This window comes from Drosophila pseudoobscura, chromosome 4 (assembly GCF_009870125.1).
Source record: "Drosophila pseudoobscura strain MV-25-SWS-2005 chromosome 4, UCI_Dpse_MV25, whole genome shotgun sequence".
In the NCBI taxonomy this organism is placed as follows: domain Eukaryota; kingdom Metazoa; phylum Arthropoda; class Insecta; order Diptera; family Drosophilidae; genus Drosophila; species Drosophila pseudoobscura.
In genome coordinates this window covers 25,296,769-25,318,384 of record NC_046681.1, presented here as the reverse complement: position 1 = coordinate 25,318,384, position 21,616 = coordinate 25,296,769, and the positions used below count along the sequence as shown (strand labels likewise).

The window sequence follows — 21,616 nt, the reverse complement described above, 5'->3', positions numbered from 1 at the left end:
CAAAGTTTAAGAGAAAGAGCAGGCAGGGCTGAGTGCGAAAGCTTGAGTAATGGGTGGGTTGGGTTGGAGAAATTTCCATTGAGCATTTCGTTTTTGCCTCTCTTCGCGATTGTTCGTTGTCCATGTCAACAATGTCGACTGTTCGCGCCGCCACCGCCGCCGCCTTCAAGGTGCTCGTCTCGCATCCAAATGTGCCGGCGCCCGCCTTGGAGCTGCTACGTTCCCGCGGGGCAGAGACAATCATCTGCCAAAGTGTGCCGCCCTGCAGGGAGGAGATTCTCCAGAAGGTGAGCGGAGTGGATGCCATCTTTTGGGCGCACTATCAGCCACTGAATGCGGGAATACTGGATGCAGCTGGAGCACAGCTAAGGTGCGTCAGTACTATGTCATCAGGAATTGATTTTGCCGATGTGCCGGAGTTTAAGCGGCGCCAGATCCCATTGGGTCACACCCCTGGAGTGGTAAAGAACTCGGTAGCGGATCTTGCCATTGGCCTGATGATTGCAGCGGGTCGTCACTTTCATGCCGGTCGCAGCGATATCGAAAGGTGAGTGCAGTGCAGGCAACAGCTGGTTGAGCTTTGTACTTGAGCTTTTGACTTAGCTTTTGTCATGGAAAAAGCAGTGGGGCTGCCAACTTGATTTGAGGATTTGAAATTCATTTTTTTAAGTGTCGTACTAGCTACTCGTGATTCAAATTTTTAATACCCTTAGTTCCCAGTGGAAGACGGAACTGATTGACTGGCGCATGGGTCAGGAAATACGCGACTCTGTGATCGGTTTCTTTGGCTTTGGCGGCATTAGTCAGGCCATTGCCAAGCGTCTACAGTGCTGGGATGTGGCCAAAATCCTCTATCACACACGCACCCGCAAGGAAAACGACTGCGAATTCAAGGCTGAGCATGTATCCTTCGAGCGGCTCCTCCAGGAGAGCGACTTCCTGGTGGTGGCCGCACCCCTCACAGACGAATCGCGAGGAAAATTCGATGCGAAAGCCTTTGGACAGATGAAGTCTAACGCAGTGTTCGTAAATGTGGCCCGAGGGGGTAAGTAGCGGAACTCGAAGATCAGAAATAGTGTAATTTTAGAGCCCTCTTCTCAGGTCTCGTCATTCAAAGCGATCTGCACGAAGCACTCACCAAAGGGCAGATTTTTGCTGCGGGCTTGGATGTTACCACGCCCGAACCACTGCCTGCGGATGATCCCATCTTGAAGCTGCCTAATTGCGGTGAGACCTAATCAGATATATTTTGATATGGATTATTTTCTATCGTATCTTTCACTTGTAGTTATTCTGCCCCATCTGGGAACGCAGACAATGAAGACAACCATCGAAATGAGTCTTCTGGCGGCTAACAACATCCTCAATGCCATCGAAGGAAGGCCCATGATTAGACCGGCATATTGAAAACTTATAGGAGGAAGTTTTCAGATAAAAATTAAGATATTTGAAATCTGAAACAAGTACAAAGGACTTGTAAACTTTATATCAGATCATGGTGATCTGTAGGATGAAAAATCATACATTATATTATGATTACGATATTAAAATTTTACTCACTTACTGACTGACATACTGACATTCAGACACTCCGTCGATCAGGATGATCCGTATGAGCCTCTGAAATCCAACAAAACTATTTCCGCTGGCTTGGATGTGGTTTATAAAGGTTATGATTTTGTAGTCATCCAAGTATGGGCTATATGAACCCAAAGTTCTTGTCATTCATATAGGCTATGCCAGCGGAAACCATGGCTGCCCACAATGTGCTCCGTGGAGCTGCCCATGCTGTCGCCCGCCTACTAGAAAACGATCTATAAACTTTAATATAAGCTTCTTTATTCGCTAGAATTGCCCTCCTTATCCACCAGAACATGGGGTAGGTATACAGGATCCCACTCATCCCGCTGCAGAGCCTTAAGGTACTTCCGCCGCTCCTCCAGGACTTTCTGCAGCATATCCACGCCCAGCTCATCTGCCTGGTGCTTCTGTGCGATCTCAAGGGCTCGTCTCCAGTTGTGCATGCGCAGGGCCAGACCCACAGCCTGCTGGTACTTTCGATTGTGGAGCAGGATTGTCTCCGCCTCCAACATCCTTCCCAGCATCAAGGAGTTCTCGGCCATCTGCTCGGCACTGGACGGGGTCAAAGTCTTTAGGTGCTGCAGATAGCTGACCTTGTCGATCTGCAAAGCAGCCGAGTATGCCTCCTCGCTGAGCTGCAACTGGTGCTTCCTCGTGGCCACTGCGGCCAGAGTGGCCCACAGACTAGAATGCTGCCCCATCCGACAGATCTTCAGGGCCTGCTGCCACTGACCCTCGATGAGGGTGCGATGGAGCACTTCGCAGTAGATGCTCACGTTGACGGGGAGCAGGGCGCCGGCGCAGCGAAATGTGACAACGGCATCCTCGAAGCTGTCGATGGTAATGTGCTTACCGAATTCCCTGAAATTACAGGTAAGGCTTAGCTAGGGTTGAGAGGTTATAGATCGTCCTGCAACTTACGCCGTATCCAGGGTAATGGTCGTCAGGGCTATAATAGTCGGATCAGAGGCCCCTTCTCCTGGGCAATACCAAATGCTGTAGCAAGAGTCATGAACTCCCACCAGGATATTCGTTTCGCTGGCCCACTTGATGGCTGTTAGCTGGGTTCCGATCTTGTAGATCTCATCCTGACGCTCACCACTCAGATTCCGCGTCTCACTGATGTACAGCTCCCGATTGTCATCAATGAAGGCCACGAATTGATCGTCCTGGCTGCCAGCGCGACAGGCGGCGATATCCGCCAACTGCTGCTTGGCTTTCAGAGAGTGCGGATCGTACTGCCTGGATGCGCCAGGCATCAGGTCAAACAGATGAAGCAGACTCGTGTCGGAGTTGTCGCGAATCGCGAGGACATCGAGGCCCAGGGAGAGAGAGCGCCAGGTGAGCAGAGGGAGCTGGGCCTGAGAGCCGGGATAGCGAGGGTTCAAGTGCAGTCGACCTGTATAGGTATAGACCCAGATCGAGGAGGCATCCAATACCATGAAGTACCTGAAAAGAAATTCCGGGAATTAGTTTCCAAAAAGGAATTTTAAGAAGATGCTGGGTAACACACTTTTTTCCCAGTTCGATGACCCTTGTATCGTTCCTGCCATCGATGATGATCGGTGTATTGATGTGCTTCTCGTTGTAGATGTGGATCTGATGGGTGGTGGCCACCACCAAGTGTCCATAGCCAAGGCCAAAGTTGACAACTCTCTGAGGAAAGTCCAATACATCCTGACTGCCATTGGCAATGTCTCTGAGGGCAATGGACTTTCGACTGGTGCTGGTTGCCTTGAGATTCCTGGAGATGAGCTGCTGTTCCACCGCAAAGGCTACAATTAGTTGACCCGTGGAGGTGCCGCACGCCACCTGAGTACCATCCGAGGACCAGGCAAGGGTAAAGAAGGACCCCACACTGGGTGCTGTAAAGCGAGCACTGTTGTACGACCACTGAATAAGTGGAGAGTGTGAGAGATTAGATGTCTACTAAGAACTGGTTTCTTATGGGACTCACCCCTGTGCTGTGGCACAGTTTCAGCATATTAAAAGTTCCCACCAGCAGGAACTCCTTCTCCGGATTGAAAGCCACACTTGTGATGGCATACTCCTCCGCGGCGCTGGTAAAGAGATTTGCGCCCTGTGCATCCCAGATCTTAAAGCGAAAGTCCTCGCCTCCAGAGGCTATAATGTTGGACTGCGCGGACCAGCTCAAGGACAACACCAACCCATCATGAGCACGCCACTAAAAGAAGAAAGTATTGAGATGGGTCCACCTAATCGGAGATCCTTTTGCTGACATACCCTGATCGACTTGCTGTTGGCAGCCAGTGGCTTGATGGATATATGTCCGCCCTGGCAAAAGACAATCGATGTGGAATTCGGGGCCCAGCGAGCACAACGGATCGCCTCCTCGTTCTGTACGACCGTGGAGCGCAGCATGCCAGATCGCGACCAGATCTTGATCACCCCATCCTCGCCTGCCGTAAGCAATCCAGCCCCATCAGGACTCCAGCGACCTGAACTGATGGCTGCACCATGTGCAGAGATGCTCCGCTCTACACGTGCGCTCTTGTTTAGGATAATGAATCGCCCATCGTTACTGCATATGAGCAGGGTATCGCTGCCCTTGCCACCGCCGCTGTTGCGTCCACCCAGCAGCAGCCAATGAAGATCCGTTGGCACAAAGTCATCTGGCAGTTTGGCCACCTCCACCGAATCCCGGCTCACGTCGCTCCACTTGAATATCTGATGGTCATCGCTATGGGATTGTAAAGAAATCCGTAAGATTGTAGACACGTAGTAGAAAATTATATTTTTTTTACCTCACAAAATAGATTTCCTCGTTGCTACTCCAGTCTACACAACTGAGGGGATAATTGGTTGCCTGTGGAGTGCTGTTATCCGTGTTTTCTGCAGCCTTTATGGAGCTCTTCTTGCAGAACCGTGTTCTTAACTTCATTTTGGGAACATCTGTTGTGACTGAAAACAGAAATATATTTTTGTTTTGGTAGGCAAGTGAAAATGGTTGTCAGGGTGCAATGTTTGTTGACCATTTAGTTGCTAGGGGCTACCGACCGCGGTTCATACATCGGCTGGTTTCTGCCCAGACTAAAATATTTTATCACAGACTAAAAGATTTCCTCTTTTTCCCTAACTTCATTTCTTTGTTTTGTTAGTCCGCTGAGATCATCGTATTCATATACAGATGTACGTAGCTTCAATATTTCTTAATTGGTTTAATTTCTGCACAGCCATGTAATTACAAAATTCCGTTTCCGCTGTTTCCAGATTTGCTGTAAGCAAATGGCTTTAGATAAGGAGCGCTGGTAGTGAGTGAATAGTCGCATTTTAGATGTTTTCAAAACGACCAACCTGTAATTAGAGTTTATTATTTAGCGAGGCAAGCGAAACTGTTTTCAGCAGCAATTTGCGATAATCATTGCGATCGAGTGAGTCGCAGATGACATGGCAATTGTTTAGGCAAACAAGATTTGCTGACGGAAACGCTAAAACGTGACAAGATCTGATTGAACACGAAGGGCGAACATCATCGTGATGGACAGTGAAACTTTTAAGTTGTCCATAGAGCGAAACCATAAACAATTAGCTTCTCCTTGTACTAATTACTTCCTTTTTCTTTTAATTACAGTCACTAAATGAGCTCCCAGCATAATGACCAACATAAAGTCTTGGTGCGCACGACTGTGTCTATACCTCATCCTAATCGATTTCCAGAAAGGTTGTCCTGGCACAGGCTTCAATTATTTTCTAATTTGTTTGCAGTCATTAAAGGAAATTCATCAATAAATCGAATGAATCTGACTAATCATCGTTCAACGCACCCCCAAGGGTCCACACACATCATAGCCCCGGTGCAAGTCCAATTTTATTGCGTTTGCATATCTGTTGAGCCCCATCTATCATGGCGCTGGGGTTGTCTCCACCTTTCGTCTTTGTCTATTTTGTCTATGGAGTGGAGTTTCTTTCTGTCCTTGTCAGACATGAGTTTGCGTTGTTTGAGTTCGAATCGAAGTAGTAGGCGTAGTTTATTGGATTTACTTGACACAATTGACACATTTCTTGTACAATGAACCTTTTCCGTTCATTTTGTTCCGAGGGGGAGTACGATGACTTGGTTTGTGTGTTATTGGAATTGTGGTATATATATGAAGAGGGTGTTTATGGGGCTATACTTATTTCTTGAATATGAGTCCAAGTCATATATTTCTGCTTAATTTTCTAATTTGTTGGCTGGGCATTGAACTGGCTAGCCCTGGATTAGCCCTATAATTGGGATTAGACGAACATTGTTCTATAATTATAATATTTTTATTGACGCTGTGAATAGTTATATAGATTCATATCAGAATATTGTCACTATCACTACACTACAGCAGTAAATCTTAGGATTAATCTTTATCTGTAATTAGGGAAGGATGGCGATAAAAGAATATGAAGAGGTTACTCCCTGAAAAGTTAAAATCACCATGCAGCAGGTGCAGAAATGTCCTTAAGTCTTCTATCTTGATCTTTCGACTCCAGCTATTCGATGGTTATTTCTTGTTTTTGGGGCGGTTTCGGTTTGGGCCACTGGTTCCTTGGAGCCCACGGCCACCTTTGGGTAGGTCTTCATCGCCATGCGGCAATACCTGATCAAATTGGGGTGTCCTTCGGCTTCGGCCACTTTCGCCTTTCCTTTTTCTTTTTAGATTGGGCTGTGGAGAAGGGTCTATGTGGAATGGCCACAGCACGAGTGGAGATTTGCGCATTTATTTTGATGATCCCTCCTTCCTATTGAGCCATCCTCTTCGGACCACTGCATGGTCACCATGTCAGTGTGTTTGGTTGTAGATTATATAAAATCTTTAAAGAGGGTGTGTTCTCTAAATCCGAACAAATATTTTATGAGGTCTCTTTTTATGGACTTCTTGGGAAAAACTATCTTTGCTCGAACTATTTTATGTTTAACCAACTCTCGCCAACTCTGTTCCTTTCGTAATTTGGTCGTAAAATTTTTAAGACTCGGAAGACTAAAAAATAACTTTATTCAAATCGAGGACACTCGCTCAAAAACAATCGCACTAGACGACAAAACACAAGTCCACCGCTCATGCACACTCAATCACTCTGCCACTCCACACTCCCCCTCTGGGTGCAGTTGAAAACGCATAAAATATTTGCAACACATTTCGTGGGCCCCCACCCATTCCCCTCTTCTCTCCCTTCGTACGAGCTGCCACTAAGCGAAGTGCGTTGCCCAAGTGCCAACATAGCATTTCCTTATCAGAGACTTGCACTTGATTAGACGACGGGTGACGATGATGGCCAAATCGAACTCGGCATTCAATTGCTGGTGACGACTGTCTGCGGAGGAACGACGACCACGACGACGATGGCAGCCACAGCCACAGCCACAGCCATTAAGCGGCAAATGGTGTGGCAAAACGCACTGGCTAACCGCACAGTGGGACAATAACAGATTTATGCTGTATGCTGGTAAGTTTTACGTATAGATAGACTATAAACATACATATTTAATTTCGCAGACAAAGTAAGCTAATAGCGAGAATACATTTCTTCACGTATTCCTTTAAATAAGGTTTCCAGTTTGCATTAGTTTGACCTTTTAAATGTACTGAAATCTTTTTCGACCGACCCATTTCGCAATATACACATTTTTGAAAAAATCGAATAATGGAAAATATTGTTTCTGGAGTGCCAATTCGTAGCGAAAGACGTTTGACCATTTGAAGATCTTGCATATTATTTTGGAAAATTAACGGTGTAACAACCATTAGTATGCTACCTGTAGACCTGTAAAATATCACTTAATTACCATTCTAGCACCACTGTGCCGCCATTGAAACTGCAAGTGTTGGCGGCCACCATTAAAAAAGTGCAGCCATATCGTTGAACAGTAAACTCGTAAACCCAACCCAGCCCCACGCTAGGCAGCTCCACTGTAATCCCCTCACCGTCGCGTACTCTATCCCTTACCGCCCAACCAGTCGGCATTCATTCTCCGGTTGAATGAAACGCTTTCAACAGCTCTCTTTCAACCAGCGACAACACAGCCGATTCGACGATCTCTCGTGGTGACTCGTGTGCGTTGGGGTTGGGTTCGGTTTTGTTATTGGTTCAACTGTCGCGTCTGTCGGCATTCAATACTCAGTGCCCACTGTACACTGTACACTATTCAATGTTCAGTATTCAGTCCTCAGTTCGCGTTCGCTTCGGTTCAGTTTTAGTTTCTGTTTCAGTTCGCATTCAGTTTGTCAACGCGTCGCATGCGTGTTCTTTCGGGCAGTCGCATTCCCCATCGCCGTAGTGAATATTTTTCGGGAAATTTCAACCCAAACCGAGCTGAAGAAGTGCTGTGCACCCTGGCTAGAGTGAGCTGTGTGTGAAGTGTATTACTGGAATATTCAGTTGAAAATTTTCGCTGTGAAAAACAAGAAAACATAAAAGAAAACTCCCTCCCAGGAACATGCCGTCCAACCGTTCAACAGGCTGCCTGATGCTGGCTGTTTTTTGCATGCTGCTCTGCCTCAATGCAGGTGGGTCTCAGTTGTACTCCTGTCGGTTCAGAGTCCTCCCAGATTTCCTGGACTTGCATGAAAGTGCAGCTAATTAAGTGGAGTCTGAGGGAGGTGTTATGTAGAGCGTTAAGTGCGTGGGCGTGAGTTTCCATTTAAATGTGCAACAAAAAGCTAAGCTCGAGTTCGCTGAACCATCACCGAAAGGGGTTCCGCAAAAGGGGAGCCAGTAAAAACCAAAAGAAATGGCTTAAAGGGAAGTTTTCCATGCTTAAAGTCTTAGGGAGCTAAGGGGAACTTTTCTTCGCTTAAAGTCTGAGAAAGACGTTTTAAAATCTATACGTATTCAAGTGCATCCTCAAGAGGTCAAGTTTTCTGTGATTGAAGCCGATTGGTTCAGCTTAATTACAAAGAAAATCGTTGAAAATATATACACAATCAATTGTTTTTCTCGGTCTGACCTCATTGATAAGATGTATGTGAATGGCATGTCTGAACTCCATTTACTTATTTTTGCATTATCATGGCAATTGTCTTGACAGTCTCAATAAGTACCCTGGCAATACCTGAAATGGTTGAGAGAGTGGGAGATATCTGCCACAGATTCACTTGTGATTTATTAGTATTACTCGCAGTGCACTCGCACTTGCACGCTGCTCATTTTCTGTATATTTTTACCTCAAACGTTCGACGTTGAGCACAAATATTTCCACAACCTTAAAAACTGAACGGAATAACAAAAATATTATAAATAGCCAGGAAAAACAGAGAAGAAAATGTGAATGGAATGGCAAAGAGGTGCAACTTTCCCAGAGAAATATATTTCTTGGCTGATCTTTCTTTCCCGGTTCTCAAATGGGTCACTAAACTAAATAAAACTAACCAATTGAAGGCCTAGAAAACTTTGTGAAGTTCCCTCGATGTGGATTTGTGGATATGCGTGCCACATATCGGGGGGGCTTGTCATCAACTAAGAGTTTATTTGTGTTTATGCTACAGGGGCGTGCCGCGAGTAGGCGAAGCAACTGCCAACTTTGAGTGGCATAAGCCGAAGTGTCCGGCCTCTCATGCTACTCGCACTCCACCATATAAAGTGACACAATAGATCCGAGTGGTGGATGATTTTATTGAGGGCAAGGAAGGGGAAGGATAGGTATTATGTGGAACGCAACTTGGACACTCATGCGACAGCCATAAAGAGGTAGAGATTGTTTTTAGATATAATCATTTTATAGCACCTGATATTTGTACTCGTGCAAGAAATAAGTTAAAAAGATCCTATGTACATGGAATGATATTACAGAATATAGAACTCATGCAACCACCATAAAAAGTGACTCAACTCAACCATTAGACGATTATCTGCGAGCATGATACATGTGCTACATGAATGGAAATTGTAAAAACTTAACAAAAGCACGCAATTACCATATTCCAGAAAACATGCAATTATTTATACAATTCCGTACAACACATCTGTGTGTCAGAGCCCCAGACCCGATGAGGCATCTTCATCCTTAACCTTGAGATCACTCAGATAAATCTTCTCAATTAATAATTCGCTGCTGTTGTGGTTGCCTAATTAAATCCATTCAGCCGCTGTTGCTGATTCAGTGCAATTCACTTGCCATATTTACTATATAGACGATAATATGAAAGAAAACTGAAATCCCTCTGAAGGCACACCCACCCACAAAACTATTTAGAGAGCATGACAAAATGCCTGCCTTTCGTTTGCATTTCATAATTTCAAATAAACTTATTTTGTTGCAAATTTCTACTTTGATTTGTAATTGTAAGATATATGTACGATTTCCATATGGGATTGGCTGCCTCCAGGGTCTAAGTTATGGATGTGCTTTCGTAAGGGGTTCAGGAATTTCATGGAAATACTCGTAGTAGGCACATTGACACATAGAGGCCTGGCATCTTGGTTACCTAACGTAAGGGAGCCTGAGGAATTTCAAATGGTTATTTCAGATAGGAGTGGTTGGAATTTAAGGGTGTACTTTCATGTACTTAAGAACGTAGGTGGCTCCAAGGGGGGAATTTGAAAGAGAAATAGTGCTGCTTTGGGGTACACTAGAGTAGGTTCAGGTAGTTCCAAAAGAGATTTATAAAAGGAGTGCCCTAGAGACTAGTCAGGGTAATGTTAGGGGGGATTCAGAAGCAAGCCCAAAAATCGTGGGTCTATTATTTCTTAGGAAATCTATTCGGTAGACCTCTGACATATCAATTAATTTGCATAACCATTCTCTTCACATTCGCAGCACTCCTCTCATTCAGAGCTCTCCTAATTATTGAGGCATTCAGGCCAATTTTGATAAACGTTCGAAAGGTTTTGCATTTGGCACTTGGCATTTTGCCAGTTGAATGAACTTCGGTTGCATGTCAGTCACAGTCACAGTCACAGGCGAAGCGCAACTTTCTATCAAACCTGCTGCTGCTCTGCTCCCCCGTAATCTCTGTTGCATTTTAGGGCCACAAAGTTCCAGCTCCCATACCATCCCACACCACGCACACCCCACTATCCCCAGCCATACACTCGTACTCGTAAGTTGGCAAGTTTAATGGGGAATGATATGGAGCGGCGGGCACTTTGGAAGAGTTTCTTTTTTGAATGGGAGAGGGAGTGGGAGCGGTATCCCTGATAATCAACATACTTCTTCTGGGGCGCAGAGTCGTAGGGTTTGTGGATTTATGTATTATAGATGTACCGGGGCAGATCCCAAATGTTGCAAGTCGCGACTCTGTTGTCACTTGCCTCAAGTTGTGCTGCCTAATGGAAAAATTGCATGTGAACCCCGACATATGTGTGGGAAACGAAACTGTTCGCTTGCCCCATTGTGGCATGCACTTGTGTACGTACGCGTACGTCTGTGTCATATGTGGCAATTCCATATGCAGATATGGTAGCAGCTATAGGGCGAGGGCAATAAACTCCAGCGATGGCTTAGGCGCAGTTTTTCTGTGGCTTACGCAGAGCTAATGAACCCATGAAGGGGGAAAGAAATTGCCCAGAAAGTGGTTGTAATTAAACGGATTGGAGCGGTATACTACTGCCAAGGAATGGAAGGGTCATAGGATGTTGTAGGCATATTTCGGGCAGCCCTATTTTAAGGACAGTAACGAGTATATGTGGCTATTAGTGGGATTTGTGGACAGTAGTAAATAAATAATTAAATGCAATAAGAACAGGCACATAGAACTTGAGTATAGTAATTACTGTCTAACCGCAAGGAATGATTAATGAAGGTAGGACAGTGTAGGGTATTTATTTTCATATTCCTATTGTTTCTTAGCGTAGAAGAAGAACAGAAATACTACCAGAAAGCTAAGTAAAGAGGGGATCAATATGCACTAAAAATGACAGAAATATTAGGATAAGGGATACTGGATAGGATAATATAATAAGGGATAATATAATATTTTTATATTCGTTTGAGGCATAGACTAACATAAAATGAATGTATGTACCTATTGGTACGAGTATCTGTACGATTCTCAAACCTTTCCATGCAGCTTATATAATATTGGGTAATACACATATCATTCACCCTGCTCAGTTTTCGCAAGTTATACGCCAGCTAACGATTTCGCGTGGTTGGATGGAAATGTTCGATCTGTCCCCAAAGCCCCCCGCTCCGCTCCAGTCCACTCCTCGCCGCTCCGCTCACTTTTCCATCGATGATTAGAGGCGAATTCCATTTGCCAAAAGTATCGGCGAAAACATCTCGTCCAACAAATACTTACGCACTTGCTAACTCGTATTCGGGCCCCGAATGTCTCTGACCATTTTTGGGACGCAGTTGCAACTGCCACAACATTTGGCATAATGCAACCGCCACAGCAGTCAGTGGTGGTGGCAAGCATATACTCGTACGCGTAGCTGTGGCAGGGGCACTGCCACAGGCCGCACAATATCAATTTTCAGTTTCAATAGAATTACAGTCATTACCATTAGTAAACTGCCACTGGCCCGTGCAGCGGACGGACGCACAAATAAACAATTCTGCAAACGATCTGACAATTCAACTGTCAATTAATTTCAATATATTGTAAATGATTATAATTTCCATCCAAAGAGACTTCGTTTCGGTTTAGCAGTTTCTCCATTTCTCAGTTTTTCAGTGTTTCATTTTCTCATTTTTCTTAGATTTCTCAGTTCTCGATCCGAGCGGGTCTCGAACGCAAATTGTAATGTTTATGGCCAAATGCGGTCGCTGGCCGAAAACACGTTTCGGCCAAATGCGTTGTGCGAGTGCGAGTGCGTTGGCACACTTCTCCCCCGCTCCACGGACCCTCCTCGGACCGCTTATCTAGGCTTTCGCTTAAACGCGCCTCAAAGTGTTGGTTAAGTGCATTTAACCCGAACGTTAACGTTTGACGTTTAAATTGGCCACCGAAACGAGTTTTATTGTCGCCATCATAGCCATCATCATCATCATGATCATCGTCGTCATCCGTTCTCCAAGACCGCCAGAATCGATCGAACGGATTAATCAAATTATTATTTACACACTTTTCGCGTAGCCTAATCGCACGCATAAACCAGCCAAAGCCCAGGTTTTTGACACTTTTATAAGGCAGTTTCCCATCGACTGTCGCATAAATAACTCCGCCGAAAGGCTCCCGGTGTCTAATTAATTTCGTCTTGGCGATATTTCAAAGAGCTCTCCGCCAGCGGCACACAGCTCAGAGCACGCAGCAGGAAGCGCTTTCAAAGTTGCATTATGGATCGATTCGATTCATTAGCTGATCGTTTCGGGATCATCTTTATCGCTAGAATGGCGAATGGGAAAGCGAAAATTACTTACTCACTTTACGATGATTTGATTGCGCAGATATGCAGTTACGAAGAGCTAACAAGTGTTTTCTAATGGGTTGGAATGGGGTTTAATAAGACGCGATACTCCTCATGGTATGAAATACGAATAAGAAAGACGCACAAAAGCCCATTCAGTTATACACCATTTTATTAAAGGTCTTTGTTAAGCAAAAGCTTTTTCACGAGCTGTTGCTAATTAAAATCAAAAGGTAAAGGAGGATCCATATAACATTTATGTACATATGTACTTTTTTGTAATATACATATATGTTGGTTGTATGAACGATCGGCGCAAAACTAAAATGCAAGGGCTTACCGGCCTAGAGAAGAAGAGAGCAAGAGTGGCCGAAAGATGCAGAGCGTCACAGCAGTTCGGGGCTGCTGCGAGAGAACTACTAGATACTATAGCTGTAGAAACGAAACGAAGAAGGCAGGATAGAACGACGAAAGATCGACCGCTGCAATGATATCAGTCTGTAGATAGTTATATGGTTCTCTAACCTATTTCTTGTGCTTTCTTCTTGATTTATTATATATCCTTTGTGAAAATTCTGATTGCGATCTGTGGGGATATTTATGTGTATAGCTTTCAATCTTCAAAACATATCTCTGAACATAAATCTAATGAAGAAGTTGAATATTGAATATTTCTAACCAGTTTTGATAGAAATACCTACAAATTGTAGCCGAAGATGAAAACTACAATACCATTATTGGTTTATCAGTCTGAGAAATATATTTAAATTATCTGCGCACCCAAACCAACTTTATATTCTGTAATTAATTGTAAAAATTCCTTCTCTTCCAGCTTCTGGGGTCCTCCGCTGCTGGCGTTGCTCGACGGACGTCTCGAACGGGGAGTTCTGCAACGATCCCTTCCAGCCGGACAGCATCTCGGAGCAGCAGCGCTACTGGAGCTACGTGAACTGCACCTACTCGGTGGGCGTCAAGTCGGTGAATGCGCGTCCCGTGTGCAAGAAACTGGTGCAGGAAGGTGAGATCAAAGACCCTCGGTATTCCTCCTTCCCCCTTCCTCAGGCATAACCAATTATTCAACCCGTTGCATTGTTGTGACCGCGTGTGCGGTCTTTGGACAGCTTTGGAGATTGGGAGATTGAGAGATCGAGAGGGAGAGGCACCCCCGTCCCCGACCACTCACACCGGCTCACATGCGGCTCACACCCGGCTCTGGGACTACGACTGCCACAAGAGACTCAAACGAGATTGAAATTTATTGCCCCGACAAAGTCCAAACAAGTGCAACAACCAGCGGACAATTGCAGGCCGCAGCTGCCACGCTGGCTGGGCGTTGATCGGGGGCGTGGCAAGTGGCAGGGGCAAGGCACATATCGGTGCGGTGCACTGCGGTGCAGAGCGACAGCCAACAAGTGGCGACACTTTGGCCCACAGAGTTGCATGTGCCGCTAATTTACGGCAAATTTATGGGGAGAGACACACGCGGCGTATGAGTGATATTTGCGGCGGTCTTAAGCTCGATTCGAGCCTGGGTCTATATTGTTGCTAGGCGTGTTTTATTGTTGCCCTGTGGCCAGAGCAAATTGTGCATTTGCATACGACAAGAAAGCACAGAAACAGGCGACAAAACCAAATCAAGATAGGACTACTGAAAGACACATTCGGGGGACGACGATTTGTATACCCATGAAACCCAAGAAACAAACCCAAGACAGTTCTTCAGCCAGTTATCTTTAAATCTTAGGCAAACAACAAGATCCCCTTTTGGAGTCTGAAACTCTTTCTTCTATTCGTGACATCTGCTCAAAATCATAATACCCTCTGCCAGGGTACAACAAAGCTAAACTGAAAATGAAACTAAAATTGAAATGGAAATCCGCACTGTTTGTCCAATTTGCCAAACGATCCGTATCGTTGCATTTTGATCTGAATTAGCTTTCGGGGCTAGGGCTGTCCCGAATCAGCATTCACCTGTGTCACGACAGCCGGTGGCACATAAACTTGTCAAAAGCAGACGCGTCGGGCCTGGCCAGTAGGAATACGTTATGTGGGTCAACAAGCCGAACAATGAAATGCGAAAAAATGTTAACATTTAATGATGTAATAACAATTTGTTATTGTTATATGGCATTCAAATAAACAATAGATAAACAAACAACTATGGAGAGGCAAAAAATACAATTTTGTTGCAAAAATAAATATGCTTTATAGCAATCTGGCTAATATTTTAATAAATCTAAATAAAAGTCGCTACGCGTAAAATTACTCATAAATCTAAGGCAGTTTTTGGTGCCTTTTAGGCTTATGACGAATCAATTAAAATCAATTTCGTGGAGATGGTGAGTGGATGTTGTAGATTTTCGATTATACATTTATGGATATTTTGACAAATCTGTTTGGACTTCTGCTCTATATTTGTACAGAAGTTTCAATGGGTATGCTGTGATTTATTACAATAAATATACATTAAAGTCGCGTTTAGAAAAGATCATTAATTAGAGTCAAATTGAGTTCTACTTTTATGGATATTGAAATGTCGAAAAATTACATATTTTATCAGAGATTCAAATCGAAGCATTAATTAAAATATTACATATCTCTATGCGAATATCGTAGTTCCCTTTAATGATATTCCACCCACTGAAAATTCTCCATATCTACCCTTTTATAATCCACTTATTTCGCCATTTCAAATGTCCAAAAAGCGTTTAGCCATCATTGATCGTTGATCCATAAGCATGACATCAACATCAACAAGTGCAGTGGCAGGGATTTCTCGGACAACATTTAAGCAATTTCTTATGGCCAATTAATGAACACCATTAAATTTTTGCAATCAAGCGTCTACAAATTGGCTCGGCGTATATTTGCAAGATATTTCAGTTGGCAGTTTGGCAATTAAAATTGCAATTGCAATTGCAGACTCTCGACTGAGTCTCTGAGTCTCAGTCTCATTCCCCAAAACTGAAACATGAGCAGCGCTTGTAATGCGAAAAATACATAATATACGATCGGAACGGACTCGGGTTTCGGGGCTCGGGGCTAAAGGGGGGGTGATCGGGCAAAAATACATATAAATTAATTAAGTTGTTGCACAGCGTGAAGCGCTCAATTACGGGCCATAAGAAGACGGAACCCGGGCCGGACAACGCCAACGCGCGGGGGGACGTGGCAGCAGAATGTCTGAGAAAAATGCAACTAGGCGATGCAACATGTTGTTGCAGTAACGAGTATATGCGATCAATTTATATGCCGTTAAATTAATTGCCACTGAAGCCATCGCCGAGACGAGTGGCAAGGCTTTTGGCCAAATGTCAAATTAAAAAAATGTATTCCATAATTTTCCCCGCCAGTTTCCAAAAGGCCAAAATCTGAAGCCAAGCAATTAGCTGCCGGCTGTTGCGGTTGTACCAGTTGTCTGTTGGTTGTACGTCACTCGGCCAAAAATTTTGTAACTTGTTGCATTGCCATCAACACACAAAAAGTTGATGGCTAGCTGGCAGCCATTTTTGGCCACTAACAGCTTATTTCGTGCACTTTTCTCAGGGGAATTTTCAGAGCCAAAAGGGAGCGACATTTGGCAAAGTCTGATATATATGTTTCGTTGATGAGTTTGTTAGAAAATGATTTCAAATGTGAACTTTTGTAAGTGTTTTCTGAATCTTTTACACCATTTTCAACTGCAGATCTGTTCCGTAGTTCCTTATGATGTTTGATGTGTGAGGGTATACAAACTTCGTGGCAAGCACCACCACTCTTTCGGGCTGGCTTTTCTTTTTTGTCTTTAGTTTTTTCTTTATTTTTTGTATAAAAAATCCCCAACAAGCCATAAATAATTAAATTAATTAAAATTTAAATTTATGACACTGTGTGTGCGGCAAACAATTTCAAGCATTTTTCGTTGATTTGTGTTGTTGTTGTTGATGTTTGTGGCAAGCGGAGCACGCGGCGTATGCGCAATGCGTCCCTATATGCGTATGGCCGCTGCATTCTGCGAGCCTTGTTTGATGCCGCGGCCGTGATAAGGCGACAATTGTCAACAATTTTATTAACCCATACTCGTGTGCATGTACGTGTGCATTTCATGGCTTTCATGGCCCAGTGTCGCGCGGGTCCGTCCGCATCCGAGTCTGAGCCAATCACAAAAATGGTCAACGTTGACCATTTCAAGCGGCTTTTAAACTTCGATTTTGCTTTATTTCGTTTGAAATGTTTTCAGTATTTTGTCGTTTTGTTCTATTTGCACCACAGACACACATACGAGATACGACTGCGGAGAGCTACACACGCAATGAAAAACGCAATTTGTTGTGGATTTTTTTGTTTGTTTTTTGTGTGTGATTTGCTCTTTCTGGTTTTCATTTGCTGTTTGCTGTTTGATTGCAAATTGTCTCGTATCGCCGAGTTTCACGTTCGGTTTTTGGCAAATCGTGTGCGTTTCGCAGGCAGCCGCGTGGAACCTCTAGACATAGACATAGACACAGGCCTCATTTTGCAGTTGGAGCCGCGTTTTTCTGTGTTGGAACCCCAAGCAAATGTATGGCGAGCCTTGAACCTATTACTCAGGTTGGGGTCCGCCGAGATAAGGCATCGCAATGGCCCACTCAAATTACTTTCTTTGGCGAATGAGGAATTTCCAGACTTCAACTGGAGGATGCTATTACTTTATGTTGTACAGAATGCACATCTGACTATGTGGTGAAGTATAAATGAAGGTGACGGACGCAATCAATCTGAAAGACAAAGATTTTGCTCACTTATGACATTTTTGGTCCAATTTCCAAGCATCTGACAAACTAAAGAACCCCCACGACAGTTTATGACTAAATACCCGTGCTATTCATCATTCCCTGGCATTTATCCAGCCGCAATGACCACATCGAAGCCAGCCCCAGTTGACATGGGGCACTGGCACTGGCACTAGCACTTTGCCTCGTGGCCATTTCAAATGTCATTTTTGAGATTTTTTCATGGTTCGAGCAACAACCAGAATGGCAGAGAGTCAAGCCCACGCCAGGCACGTACACATAAATTAAATTTAATGCGCACACAGCTCTCCTCTGTACGTACCCCTCCGCCTGCAGTAGGCATTAATTAAAATGGTTTAATGAAAATATTTAAACTCTTCTCTTCTTCCCTTTTGCAGTGTACGGCAAGCGGGTGATTTCACGCTCATGTTTTTACGAGGATATGGACGATCCGGCAGACAAGTGCGCGATGGACCAGACCTCGTCCTACATCAAGACCGTCTACTGCCGCACCTGCACCACGGACGGCTGCAACGGATCCGGGGGCATATCGCCGCTGATGGCTCTCCTGCTGCTGCCCCTGCTGGCGGCCCTGAGGCAGCTGGTATGCAAATGAGAACCCCAGGAACCGTCTATGTTCTGGGAGGCGGACTTAATTACGGATGTGCGAACTGAATTTCCAGCCATTAGAAGATTTTCAGAATTTGCGCATATTTGGGTTGCCCGGAACTAAGGGAATTTCTTCATCGAGTTTTTAGTCACTATGCCACATGCAACACACATACCACACACAGATTCACAAATGCACGCAGACGTAGAGAGTAGGGAGAGAGATGTATCTGTATCTCCAGCACATCAAGTCACATTCGTCATCATCAAGGACTGAATCATGTACAATACATGTCACTTGGTCACCCTCTCAATCAATCAATCCCAACTATTGTATACACCTCGAATCGCATCACACACACTCTCACACAAACACCAACACTTAACTTTGTTGTAATATGTATGTACATCTTTGTAATGCCTTTAATATTGTATTTGTAATTGAAAATGGAAAACGCGCACACACACTCGTCCGTCACGCGGTGTCTGTGTGTGTGTGTCACGTAAATAAATAAATCGTAATTAGATGGTACGAAAATTAAGGATTTTCCATGGGACTTTAAAGTTTTTGAATAGAATTATAAACTTGTACTGCCGACAATGATAGCTCCAGTAACCTCAAGAGGTAACCTCATTGTTTATAAGGAGATGAATAAGGATAAGGCTCCTTGCACACAGATCGTGGCATATAAGGGCATAACTTGGCATTAAGGTCTACCAAAATCCGGGAGCTCAACATGAATATAATTGAAACATCCCATTACCTTCCACTTACCTGTCTGATCCTACCCCGAAGCTCAGTTCAGTTGAGTTCTACCGAATTCCCATTCAACAACTGCCAGATTCTGGGTCCTGTCATGGAAAGTGCTTCAACAAAGTCCCCCCAACACCAAGACCAAGTCCACGACAAAAATGAAGATCCACTGCCGGTATGGAGCCGTCTGCTGAACCGCAACGCGGATGGTCGTAAGCGTAGTAACAACTACCGGACCGACCAGTACCAGGTGGAGATCTCCGACCGGCTGTGGTCGCTTTGGGGCAGTGCACAGGTCGTGGAGGAAGTTTCAGATCTTCCTAGTACGTCTGGCGAACAAATTGTTTCGGGGACACAACTTCGTGGTAAGTCTGCCGAAACTCAAGTGGTTCCGGGACGGACTCTGGCCTGCTGTGTGATGGCCTGCTGTGCCAGCAACTTCCGGTCGCTGGACTTTTGGAGCTCGCATACGCTGGACAGGATCGTTGCCAATGGCCATAAGTACCACAATGCCAGCGCAGCGAGGATCAACAGGCCGGAGCGGGCTGCAGAGCTGGTCCTGGAGAATTTGCTCACCGCCTGCTCCATGGACAGGCACCACTTCTGGGTGAACACTGAGAAGGTGATCACTGGGATACTATACAACAGGCACAAGAGCCTTGGGGCTGCACTCAGCATCTTCTTCAACCATCAGCAGAAGACGGGTATCCTGCAGCTCAAGAATAAGGCCTTGGCCTTTGGCTTCATCCCAGAAGCAGCGGCAGGTGGGGCTTTCTTCATGTTCCATTGCCAGGCCCAGGGCAAGCCCATCTTCAAGGACTCTGAGAGCGCTCCGTATGTGCTGCGGATGCGGCAACTGCAGCAGCTGCTCCATTGCATCCTGACCACACTAAACGAACGCTCGTGGAACGTACCCTTCAAGATACACAAGGTGTCGTGTGTGGCCAGGAATCGATCGACGTCGAGTGGCACATACTAGGCCCGGTTGGGGGATTCGGTAGGAAACGAAAACAAATTAAAAACTATTTTCAAAAGTGATATGTTTTGGATTAGAATTAGGTGAGCGTAGCTTAGAGCAATCAGCAGTGACTAATGATTGGACCAATGACCTAAGTCAAGGAAAGCTTGAGTGTAATATCAGATCAGATCCCAGTTCTCCTCTGAATACACAAGTGACTCAATTCTTAACCATCCTCTCGTACACATGTACGGCCGACTTGCCCTCTTTCTTTGCCCAATCAAATGCAATTTTGCAAAGCCAAATCAAAAGTAATTGTCTCACATCACTGCGCTTGACATTGTGCGGATCGTAAAGAATGAACGTTGCCCAGCCTCTGGGATAAGACATACATATGTACATATATGCTTATGTGTGGATCAGCCACCGCATCGAAGCGGAAATGAGTTGGCATTCAATTCGCAAAACATTCCTTAATTGCCGACCACGCAAAGGCTTCCTTTGGCTTTCTCTGTACGAGTATCTCCCTTTTGTATAGTAACCTTTGACCTTAGCTAATTGAGCGTAGGATTTGCGGGGAATACGGATTTTAGGCGGAGACAAATTGCTGCTATGTTTTGGGTGCCGCCCATGTACGAGTAGCGTGATAATTCCATTATGATTTAATTAAAATCGCATGAAAATAATAACGAAAATAAATAAAATTTGTCACATGGCACGTACAAAAAACCGAAAGCTGTCATAAAAAAGAAAAACACTTAAGAAATACGAGTAAAATGAAATAAAATGTGATAAAATTCAGAGAAAAAATGGGTGGCAACTAAGCCACGAATAAACGTTTTGGCCATTTAAACTTGTCGCACGGCTTTTATTTGGTTTTTTTTTGTTTATTTTTTTGTTGGCTTCAACTTACATATTTTCTCTGCTGCGAAAATGTCGTACAGAGTTTTCAATAAAACTGGCCATTTATCAACGGCAAGGGGCAACAGCAACAGCAACGGCATCGGCACAACGGCTTTTGAGAATCGACAATCGAATGTTGCGCATACGCCCCGTGGCCCGAGGGCAACCGTTGGCTGCTGGCTGCACATGCGCATGCTCGCTCTTCGACTCCAACGCTTACGATGTGATTCGAGTTCGAGCTCGGATTTGGATTTGAATTTGGATTTGATTTTCTATTGCTCAGGCCTTAACCTCAGCCCCGCCGATCCAGCCCCTGCCAATAATCGACATCCATTCGATCGAGCAAGTCGCATTTTTCACGCTTTGTCAACTTTGGCTGCTTTCTGCTTCAGGTAGCCGGCTATGGCTCGACTATGGGGAGGAGCCTCTAATGCCGCAGATTAGTGTCAAGATTTGCATACGAAATCGTATATCTGCTGCCAGGTGCGTGTGTGCTCCACACACAGCACGGCTTTGGCTCTGGCTATGGCTAATTTGGCAAGAGTGTGGCCAAATTTGGCTAATTCCGAATGAATGCAGTTGCCAACTGCCAAATGTGCGTCCTGCCCATGAATCATTCTCGCCGAACGGCCTGAACGATGGTGATGTGAATCATTTGCTTGGAACATAAGGGGCAGATCTAGATATGTCACTACTGGCTAAATGCATGACTAAACTCTTAAGCAAAGCCGACTTAACATGACCATAAAGTGGCGTAGATTATCAGGTGATTAGGTTCCA

General features: G+C 44.7%; 4 protein-coding genes across 4 annotated transcripts; 3 read left to right on the top strand and 1 right to left on the bottom strand.

Annotated features, from left to right (window-relative positions):
* The first annotated feature begins 48 nt into the window (after positions 1 to 48).
* LOC4817036 (glyoxylate reductase/hydroxypyruvate reductase) lies at positions 49 to 1,530 on the top strand. The gene is made up of 4 exons (XM_001356816.4): positions 49 to 547; positions 714 to 1,045; positions 1,102 to 1,227; positions 1,289 to 1,530. The coding sequence occupies exons 1-4, from the start codon at positions 123 to 125 to the stop codon at positions 1,405 to 1,407; spliced, it is 1,002 nt and encodes a 333-aa protein (XP_001356852.4). The 5' UTR covers positions 49 to 122; the 3' UTR covers positions 1,408 to 1,530.
* Positions 1,531 to 1,819: 289 nt separating this feature from the next.
* Oseg5 (intraflagellar transport protein Oseg5) lies at positions 1,820 to 4,784 on the bottom strand. The gene is made up of 6 exons (XM_033380362.1): positions 4,347 to 4,784; positions 3,826 to 4,282; positions 3,539 to 3,766; positions 3,095 to 3,474; positions 2,503 to 3,030; positions 1,820 to 2,442 (listed from the first exon to the last, which is right to left on the bottom strand). The coding sequence occupies exons 1-6, from the start codon at positions 4,481 to 4,483 to the stop codon at positions 1,839 to 1,841; spliced, it is 2,334 nt and encodes a 777-aa protein (XP_033236253.1). The 5' UTR covers positions 4,484 to 4,784; the 3' UTR covers positions 1,820 to 1,838.
* A 2,941-nt stretch (positions 4,785 to 7,725) lies between these two features.
* Positions 7,726 to 18,602, top strand: LOC6903082 (uncharacterized). Its single transcript, XM_002132764.3, has 3 exons — positions 7,726 to 8,081; positions 13,697 to 13,882; positions 18,011 to 18,602. Exons 1-3 carry the CDS (start codon positions 8,012 to 8,014, stop codon positions 18,226 to 18,228), a joined length of 474 nt encoding a protein of 157 aa, XP_002132800.2. The 5' UTR covers positions 7,726 to 8,011; the 3' UTR covers positions 18,229 to 18,602.
* Positions 18,603 to 18,943: 341 nt separating this feature from the next.
* LOC4816793 (uncharacterized) lies at positions 18,944 to 20,024 on the top strand. Its single transcript, XM_001356813.4, has one exon. It carries the CDS (start codon positions 18,959 to 18,961, stop codon positions 19,952 to 19,954), a length of 996 nt encoding a protein of 331 aa, XP_001356849.4. The 5' UTR covers positions 18,944 to 18,958; the 3' UTR covers positions 19,955 to 20,024.
* Positions 20,025 to 21,616: the final 1,592 nt, after the last annotated feature.